This window comes from Notechis scutatus, unplaced genomic scaffold, assembly GCF_049901735.1.
Source record: "Notechis scutatus isolate UNSWTSFEM ecotype Mainland unplaced genomic scaffold, rNotScu1.2 NSCUCTG216, whole genome shotgun sequence".
Taxonomy (NCBI): domain Eukaryota; kingdom Metazoa; phylum Chordata; class Lepidosauria; order Squamata; family Elapidae; genus Notechis; species Notechis scutatus.
Genome location: NW_028263086.1, coordinates 1 through 9,926, shown reverse-complemented (window position 1 = coordinate 9,926; position 9,926 = coordinate 1). Strand labels below are relative to the sequence as shown.

General features: G+C 48.2%; 1 protein-coding gene across 4 annotated transcripts; it reads right to left on the bottom strand.

Moving 5' to 3' along the window:
* Positions 1 to 543: 543 nt before the first annotated feature.
* LOC148128672 (vomeronasal type-2 receptor 1-like) lies at positions 544 to 9,470 on the bottom strand. Of its 4 annotated transcripts, XR_015746202.1 has the most exons (5): positions 9,306 to 9,468; positions 7,175 to 7,227; positions 3,410 to 3,628; positions 2,310 to 2,598; positions 544 to 1,342 (listed from the first exon to the last, which is right to left on the bottom strand). XR_015746202.1 is itself a non-coding variant. In XM_087948606.1 (4 exons), exons 2-4 carry the CDS (start codon positions 3,243 to 3,245, stop codon positions 827 to 829), a joined length of 1,020 nt encoding a protein of 339 aa, XP_087804732.1. In that variant the 5' UTR covers positions 3,246 to 3,275; positions 3,410 to 3,496; the 3' UTR covers positions 544 to 826. The 4 variants fall into 4 exon arrangements, 1 of the variants encoding a protein (XP_087804732.1); XR_015746203.1 differs by lacking the exon at positions 3,410 to 3,628; XM_087948606.1 differs by lacking the exons at positions 7,175 to 7,227; positions 9,306 to 9,468 and adding an exon at positions 3,031 to 3,275 and having other exon boundaries at positions 3,410 to 3,496.
* Between the last annotated feature and the right edge of the window lie 456 nt (positions 9,471 to 9,926).

Here is a 9,926-nt window from a genome sequence, read left to right as displayed (position 1 = left end):
CTGGGACTCAGGACAGCCTACAGAGTTGGCCCTGCATGGCCCCATGGGAGCCTGACAACCGATCAGAATACAAGCTCCAATTCAAATCCCAACAGAGGGCATCAAACAATTGCACTCTCAGCATCTCAGCCCTTCTTTCCTCAACCAAGGCATGTGCTCCTGTCCACCATTAAACCATTTCCAAGCAGTCACCATGTTTCCAGCGTCTTTCTTCCCCACTTGGAACTGAACCCAGAAGGAGATTTCTTCCAACAGAGGCTAGACAGAAACTTCAGATCTGCTCCCTGTTATTCCGGAGCGTCAGACAGGAGCAATTAGATGGTGCAAATCTCTTGACCTTTTGCAGCACAAGAAGGTTGAGATGTTTCCCTCCTTCTCCTCTGCTTTCCTTCTCAAAAGGATCTCAGATTAATGGATCCCTATCGGGACTTCCCATACCTGCCATGGCTGCAGCCTCGGAGCCCCCAACCTCTTTTCTCCCTCATTCCTTCCCCTCCTTCTCAAAAGGATCTCAGATTAATGGATCCCTATCGGGACCTCCCATACCTGCCATGGCTGCAGCCTCGGAGCCCCCAACCTCTTTTCTCCCTCCTTCCTTCCCCTCCTCGATCTGGAGGAATAAGCGGCATTCATGGCCTGGACCAGAGTCTGAATGATACTGTAGCGATGACGGACATTTATGATCCGTTTCCTGTTTCTTTTCTCCTGGGTCTCCAGTGGGGCTTTCTGGGTGCATCTTCTGCGGCCTTTGACAGAAAAGACATGCTTGGAAAGGGAACAGCGAAAATAATGATCTTGAAACGGATCTTCCACAAAGAAATGGGGTTCAAAGGCAGCATCTGTTGGCCTTTTTTTTTGACAGATAACCAAAACTCGAAATACTATGGATGTATTTGAGAGGTATGTGCTTCTTTCTTGTATACAGTGCAAAATTTGTGAGGATCCAGAGTTTCCCTTCAATGGGTCCTGGCAAATGCATAAGTGCTTCATGGAAAGGAATAATTCTGTTCCAGATTGAAATAAATTCTATGAAGTGAACAAAGACGTTGATTTTTCTCCACTTAGAGAGGGCCTCCCTGAGGGGTGCTGTATGTCCAGTTGTTGTGAATCGTTCTGATATAACCACACAAATTCCATTCCTGACAAGCATAGGAGGGAAAGTCCTCATGAAATTATCTCCATTCTCTGTGTCTGAAGCAAAGAGACCAATCAGGGTCCATCTGAAATGGAGGAGCAACTGGACAATTGCTGGGTATTGGAATCCTTCTTTGGGGAGCAATGGGTGGAAAAAGGGGAATTTGCTTTTATCACTCAGAGCCTCTGAAGGAATTACAGCAGTGATCTGAAAAAGTAATGAAGAATAATATGTTATAATGTGGTCCAGATCAACTCCAAAATATTACTTATTGACAAACCCAATTTTGTTTTGATGAATATATAAGAATAGTTTGTTCCTTAGTCATGGTTTAAAATATTTAAGACAGAATATTAACAAGATTGTCTATAAAAATGGAACGCAAAATCATATTAAACAAAAAAAAAACCACAATAAAAAATGCAATGTAAATATTCTGTGTCACCCATACAATTCCAACAATTAGATTCAAATGAGCAGATGTTAGATAAAATGTCTGGATCTAAGATATAGGGCTGTATTATATGCTATTTTTGAGTACTAAAACCTCTTTCTCAGCTTCTATATCCCAAATTCTTTGTGAAGCAATTTTTTGGCTTCTTCTCTAGATGTACAAGAGCACAACTGCTAACAGAAATTGACAGTTGTACAATCCAATAAGTGTTTAATTGAAATTTTGTCTGTTTAGGGACTATATGTCTGTTTCATCACTTTAATTTTAACCCAATAATTATATACCCTGAATTTATACAAAGCAGAAATTGTGTAAATTAACAATTATCTATGAGGGCAGGAGCTGAACTCCTTTTATCCATCCCAAAGATACTCTTCTTGGTCTGAATATTTCTTATATATAGACAGGACTATTGCTAACTTGATTCCAATTGGATAAGGCAGATATTATTGATATGTGAAAATGAACATGCTAATGGAGGACCTCAAAACCTGGATAGTTTTTCAATAGTAGAATATTCAGTAGAATATCCTCTACAGGGACCTTATGGCTCTTCAGGCCTTTAATGGTCAATTTGAAGATGAACATAATAGACTAAAACATCGTTGATATGTTCCCTAATATTCTGAAAAGCTGCTCTTGAATTCTATGAAGATATTGGATCTGTTGTTCATCCCCACCACCCCACTCACCTTACCAGATAGAGAAAAACACACAAACCTGTGGGACTTTGTAGGTGCCTCCTAACGTTGACATGTGGATGGAGATGTCCCTGGCAGCTTCATCAATCAGAGCCAGGAGGTTGTCCTTCCTCCCACAGCCATAGTTGGGGACATTGGATTCTCCAGTGGAGAGCATGTCCAGCAAGGCATCTGAAGTGCGTAAAGTGCTCAAATAGTTGTCATGGATGTTGTAACCAAGTGTGAGATTGTGCAGGAGCTGGGAATTCTTGCTGACCATTTGAATAGCAAAAATTGATTTTAGGATATTTGTTAGAGCAGAACTCTTCCTATTCAAAAACAATATTCATGTTATTATATTCAATAGCAACAACAAATGTTTTTAAAATATATAATCCTTCACAAACCTACTAAGCCTTAGGCCAACATTGATCCAAATGGAATGATCAATTATGCAAATGAGAGAGGCAACTACAATTGTTTCAGTCACTACTTAAACAAAGGTCATTATTCAAGTGATGAACTCAGGAATGAACTGAGAAAGGAAAATCATCTGGATTTCATTCAGGTTTTTTAAAAACTCCATCTTTGGATTTTACTCTCTTCCACAAAGTAAGGCAAAAAAGGGAAGCCATGGAAATCAAAATCATTCAGGAAATTAGACAGGTCCTGAGGTACAAAAATAAGTGAAATAAGAAGAAAGGAGAGTGTTAGAATTGCACATGGAGGGAGTGCAACTCCATCACCCTGCATGACTTCACGAAGGAGAAGGTATGGAAGGAGGACTGTTGAAAGGCCACATTATAGGTGACACATATGTTTCACTTGTGACCACACCAATGAGATGGTCTCCAGGCCTGTAAAAGCTCCATGGATTGTAGCCATCCTGGAGCTCCAAACTCAATGGGCATTTCCTTCTCAGCTTCCCACAAACTGATGGGGCCACCAGCAGCAGCAGAAGCAGAAGGTCCATCATTCATGGCATTAATCAATCCAATTCCTGTTTCTAACACAAATAACAGGAAGTTGGAAAAATGCAAAGACTCTGAGAAGTGCCAGTGGCTTTCCTGATTTAAAAAGAGAACCACTCAGTTTCATCTGCAAAGGAGAGAAAGGTGCAATCAAGAGCATAGCCTGTACCTTTCCCAAAACTTGGTCCCAGAGAGCTTCACCAAGGAATTTATCCTTTTCTGATACAAGATCCTTTGCATGTGGCTTCAGTCTAATGCCTACATCAAACAAAAAAACTGGAGATATAGCATCACAGGACTCAAAGGCCCAGATGGTCATAATTACAGCAAGAAGCAACTTCTCCTCTTGGGATCCAACTTTTTCTGGGCTCCATCTTCAGAGGAGAGGCTGGAATAAACCATGTTAGTAAAAATAACACATAAACCCCTGGGATCATTGTTCTGTTGTGGTTGTGGTCCTTCCTTCCTGTCAGGGCAAGTCCAGAAAGTGATGCTGGGGAAGAGAATTCAGCACCCAGGGAATTGACTTCTGCTATCCTTCAAGATGGCCTCTTGTCTCCAGAGATTGCTGGGGAAGGTCACCCAGAGCTATGGAGTTTGGTGCCACTTCTAAGTTAATGCCATTTAACTGTAGTGTTGCCTGTCTTCTAATGACAATCTGCACCCTTGAACTCTGCCCAAGGTTAAGAGTAGACCCTGTTTGGAATTCTGTTTTATGTCATAATCCCATATATTGATCTTAATTGCAGCCGGTTTTAAAATTGCTTGTGCCTGAAGTGAAATTTCATTTCCCATCTTTTCTAGCAATATTAATTTTGAGATTAAAGCTCATTAAGAAGCAGGAAAGTGACAACTTGTGGACTAGATCATTGGGTAAATAGGGAGAAGATTATAGAATGGATGAATTTTTTATTTTTATTTTCTTGTCATTCCTGTGTTATCTTATCATGTTCCTATAATACACCAAGATTCTTTTTATTTTGATTTTTCTTAGTTCTTTAAATAAAGAATGGACCGTAAGTTCTGCAAGTGCTATCTATCCATCTCTATCTTTCTATCTATCTGTCTGTCTGTCTATCTATCTATCTATCTATCTATCTATCTATCTATCTATCTATCTATCTATCTATCTATCTATCCATATCTATCTCTATCTATCTCTATCTGTCATCTATCTATAACTACCCATCCATATCTATCTATCTATCTATCTATCTATCTATCTATCTATCTATCTATCTATCTATCTATCTATCTATCTATCTATCTACCTACCTACCTACCTACCTACCTACCTACCTACCTACCTATCTACCTACCGTGTTTCTCACAAAATAAGGCCAGGCCTTTTTTTTTTTTTTGACCCCTGAATAAATGGCTACGCCGTATTTTCGGGGGTGAGTCCCCCACCTAGAGGGGCCCATATGCACGTACCTCTCCACGAGGCTGTTTCTATCGGCTGACGAAAGCTCCCCTGAAGGCAGAGTCCCCAGCCGCTCGGGCGTGAGTCATGGCTGCCCGTGTCCCCTCACCTTTAGGCAGTGTCTTTGGGCGATGGAAGCTCCCCAAGGGCAGTCACCAGCCACTTCGACCAGCCGGTAGAAGCGGTCTCGGGGCAAGCGCCCATGCACATTCCCTCGTTGGGAGGCCGCTTCTATCAGCCGACCAAAGTGGCGGTGACTGCCCTTGGGGAGCTTCCATCGCCCGAGAGACACTGCCTAAAGGCGAGGGGACATGGGCAGCCATGACTCGCCCTGAAGCGCTGGGACTCTGCCTTCGGGAGCTTCTATCGGCTGATGTTCTCTCGGAAGATCAGGCTATTCTAACCTAGGCTACCTGCAGGGCTCTCCTAAAGGCAAGTTTTCTCCCCACCCACCCCCGCCCTTCCCCCCATTTCTCTTCACCTTGTGTAGTTCTAACGAACGATGTGAGAAATGGCGGGGAAAGGCATAGGCCTAAATTTTGGGAGTGGGGCTTAATTTCACCTCATGCCTAGAAATCATGCTGGGCCTATTGGTGGAGGCCCTATTATTGGAGAAACACGGTATCTATCTATCTATCTATCTATCTATCTATCTATCTATCTATCTATCTATCTATCTATCATCTATCTATCTATCTAAATATCTACCCATCCATCCATCCATCCATTCAATTTACTGGCCACCCATCTTATCACAGGGAAACCCTACAAAGATGGCGGTGATGCCCACAGTGTGGTGGATCGGGCAACCTAATTTCTAGCGACAGGATTTCTGGAGATCTGGTGGCTCTTCCTCTGTTGTGGGGATCTTCTATTTGCGGGGGGAGGGACCCCTCTGACCTTCCCAATTTCTGGGGCTGGGACTTTCTATCTCAAAAAATGTGCTGTTGGAACTCCTTTGTTCCTGGTATATTGGCATCCGTTGTTCAGGGAGGATGTTTCTTCACTGGGGGAGACAATAATATGGACTTCTTGGCCCAGAAGGGGAACCGGGGGGCTGAGTGGGAGGAGGAACTGAAGGGACAGGCAGGCCCACCCTGGCAGGGAGGAGCAGAGGAAGGCCCGTATCCCAGCTTGGAAGTTCTCCCCCCGAATCTCCCTCAGATTCTGCTCTCAGAGCCTTCAGACCAGATCCTGGGTGGCTCCGGGTTCAAGCTGTGGCTTTTCAGGGCCAGGTTGATGTGCCATGAGACTCTCTTCTCCTTCGGGAGGTTCCCAGCCATGTCTGACCGAAGCCGGGTGAGGCCCAGAGGGGAGGAAGCCCACCCCAACTTCTGGGTTTGTCCCAGGGACACCCCAGAGGAGGGAGGAGGGGGGCTATGGTCATCCAGGGTTTCTCACCGGCCTTGAGGAGGCTCCATGTGGACCTCTGGCTTCTCTCAGGGGGGCTGTGAAGACCCCGGCCTGGTCAAGCCTGTTGTGTGAACGGGGTCCTCGCCAGAAGAAAAGGGTCCCCAATACAGGTAGTCCTCAACTTATGACCACAACTGAGCCCAACATTTCTGTTGTTAAGTGAGACATCCATCAAGTGAGTTTTGCCCCATTTGATGGCCTTTCTTGCCACAGTCATTAAATGAAACATTACAGTTGATAAATTAGGAACCCGGTCATTAAGTGAATTTGGCTTCCCCATTGACTTTGCTTGTCAGAAGGTTGCAAAGGGGATCACAATGGCCCTGGGACATTGGTGCCATTATAAACATGAAACTGTGGCCAAGCACCTGAATTCTGATCTCTGCATTTGATGCTGCAAAGGTCATTAATTGTGAAAAATGGTCCTAAGTTCCATTTCTCAGTGCAGTTGTAACTTGGATCGGTCACTAAATGAATGGTTGTAAGTCGAGGCCTGCCTGTGTATCTCCTCTTGATCAGCTTCTCTTCCAGGAATTCGCTCTCTTCCGAGTTCCCATCATCCACTGACTACTCGGCCAAATGGTTCAACCTCGGGAAACAAACCATGGTTAAGAGGTGTGGAAAGGGAACTTCACGAGGACAGTGGTGTCACCCAAGCAGGAAAAGCCCAAAGCGAACATCAGGCCAGCCACAAAACAAACTTGCATAGGAAAAGGAATCAAATAAAAGGTATTAAAGAAGCCCCTTAGACAAAAGCCCAAATAATTAAGAAAAGTAGGGAAAGAAAGAAAAGAAAACCCTTACAAACACAAGACATGCCAAATCAGCAAAACAAACAGACAAAAGGCACAACATATATCACAAAGGAGACAGACAGGAGATTACCACAAAACAAATATAAGAAACCATTAAGCTAAAAAGATTAGGACTGAAACCGATAAAACAATCAAACCACCCAGCAAAGTTTGCCTTCCGCACCCAGCAGAGTTTCCCCTCTGGCGGGAAGAAAGACAACCCTGACAGGATTTAAAACATTAAGAAATACAAACACAAGCAATCACACAAAAGGAGAAAAGGGTATAAAAATCAGGGACTTACCATTCGAAGGCAGCTAGCCCAGGAACGCAGACTTCTTGCTATCTCTCGCCTTCCTGAAAAATAAAAAGATAAAGCTTTCAAGCAGTTGTCAGTATCCTTGCGCCGGAGTTCTCCCAGCGGAAAATCGAATCCTCAGAAGAAAGGCATTTTGACAGCCTTTCAACAGAGGTGCAAATGTGAATGCGGCCACTGGGGAAGAGACCAGGTTAAGAGGGTCATGTGGATCCCACCAGAGTCAGTTGGGTGGCTGGGGCTTCAATCCGGGGGGGGGGCTTAGTTCCAGTCCTGCCTGGGGAGCCAAGCCAGCTAGGAGGCTCTGGGCCAGCCGCTCTCTCGGAGTCCTGGGAAAGAGGCAATGGCAACGGCTTCTGAGCAGCCTGGCCAAGATCTCTGGGCCGGCCTCCCTGGGGGCTTCCGGACCACCTTCCCACCCATCTGGCCGAGGCTGAGGGCCTCTCTGGGCCTGGCTTCCTCCTCACCGGTCAAGCAGCCTCCAAAGGGCTGGATTCAGAGAGGGTTTGGCAGGGGACTGTGCTGTGAGGAGGGGGCACGGAGGGGTCCTGCAGGGCCAGGGGGGTCTGCAGTAGGTCTGCCCCCTCTCCAGTGAGGGCAGGGGAAGAGGGAGGCATGGGGAGAGGGAGGCAGGGGGAGCCCCTCCCATCTGGTCTGGGCAGCTCAGGTGCTATCAAAAGCCCACCTCTGAGGGAGGAGCCTTCCTTGGGATTGGCTGGGAGGAGAGCAGCTCTGGCATCACAGATGGGGGACAGGTGGAGCTCCCAGGTGAGCCCTGGGCACCTGCAGGCCAGGTGGGGCTGGTGGGGTCCCGGGGGAGGGGAGGTCAGCCTGGGGCCCTGCTGCCAATTTTCCCCTGGGGCAGCCAGGGCTTCTTCCTCCTCCTGCTCTGGGAAGTGGGGTGCCCCCTGGAGGGGGCTCCTCTGGCCTTGTTGGGTAGGGTGGGGGGATCTGCCCCATGGGGGCCCATGGCAGGGGGAATGAATGGGGTGAGGGTCCCCAGGTTGCATCTCTTGCCAGGATCCAAGTGGTGTGCCAGCTTTGCACCTGGCAGGTGGGGGCTGCTGTTCCCGCAGGGGTCAGGGGTTGTGTGAAGCTGACCCAGCTTGGTCCAGGCCAGAAGAAGAGCCAAGGCCGGAGGAGAGTATCTTGGGAGATTCACGAGGCTTCCGGTGCCTTTTGGCGGCTCAGGTTTGGACCTGGTCCTCCAGCCAAGCCCAGCACTGGTGGGGCCCTCAGTCCCCGCTTGCAGGACCCCACGGCAGAGTCCTTGCAAGGGGTTGGGTGAAGGTCCCTCCAGGTGGCTTCAGGGGCTCACATCCATTGAGCTGAGTGAGCCCAACTCCTTTGAGCCTCATGGGAGTTTGAGTCCTCTTTCACCTGCTTTGGGAAGGAAGGGACCCTCTTTCCTGGGCTGCCTTAAGTGGGCCAAGTTCCCAGCTGCTGCTGGGGGCATCCAGGTGTTTCCAGGCATTTCTGCAGCAGTTTTAGCAAGCTGGGTGAATCTCAGCCAGGCTTTGTCCACAGCAGGTCCTGAGTCTTTCCTGGGGGTGCAGAGGAGGTGGGCTTTAGAGGGAACCAGTCTCAAAGCGGCTTCCTTCTCCCTTCCCTTCCCACAAAGGAGCCTCTAAGGGGCGGGGGTCTCGTCCTTGGAACCCCTGAAAATATGGACGGAGTTTTGAAATAGGTTGACTCCATTTCACGCATTCTGGCAGGTGGGAACCTTCCCCGTCCTGTGTTCATGCGGGAAGCAGGTCGTCACGCTATGCCACCATCTGGTTTATGTGTTTTGGCCTGGCACCTATTGCCGACATTGCAGTTCTCTTCCATCAACCTGGGTTAAGGGCGTTGTGTGGACTCACCTAGTGGGGAGGGTCAGCTCAGCCTGTCTGCACACAGGATGGGGAGCTTTTCCTAGGATCCGTTTCTGTCTCCTTGGGGGTTTTCAGCAGCTGCAACACTTGGAGTAAACTACGGCTGAGCGAACGGGGTTGGCGGAATGTGTGAACCGGATCAAAGTTTGGCATTCAGGGAAAAAAGTTGGGACAATGGGAATGGGACAGAGGGGCAGCTTTAGGGGTGGAGGGGGATCAGTGACCCCCCCAATGTCTGGACAAACCTGGATAGAGATTTGGGTGTTCAGAGGATCAACTGGTGACTTTGATGCTCTTTCTCCTGCTTGGAGCCACAGACATGGTTCTGGATGCTGGTTTCCAGTATTCCCAGTGAGGCCAGGCCTGAAGATACTGGGGCTGCTGCTCCCAGGGCAGAAAGGCTGGGGGCGAATCCCAAGACTGAGAAAAAGGGAGAACGTGGCTGTGACCCTCTCTGGGTCGGCTTCCTCTCTCTCTCTCCCTCCTGCCAGGCATTGGGAGGAAGGAAGAAGGGAGGGGCTGCTTCCCAGGGTTTTTTTCCAGGTCCTCCGGGTGGACCTCTGTCCTGCCCGGATCGAGTGGTACCCATGCGGGCCTCCCAAAGGCCTGGACTCCAGCCCCCATCGTCCTCAGCCCCAGCCGTGCCATGAGCAGAGGCCCCAAAGGGAGGCCCAGCGGAGGCTCTTCCGTCCCCCAGGGAGGAGCCAGGGGGCTCAGGGTCCCAGCCAGAGAGCAGCAGCCACGGAGGAGGAGGAGGAGGAGGTTTGCAACCGGAAAGCCTCACTCAGGATCCAGGGAGCTTGGGCAACTCTGCCTGAGCCTGAAGGGCCAGGAAGGGGCCAGATTCACAGGGCGTCCCAGGCTTG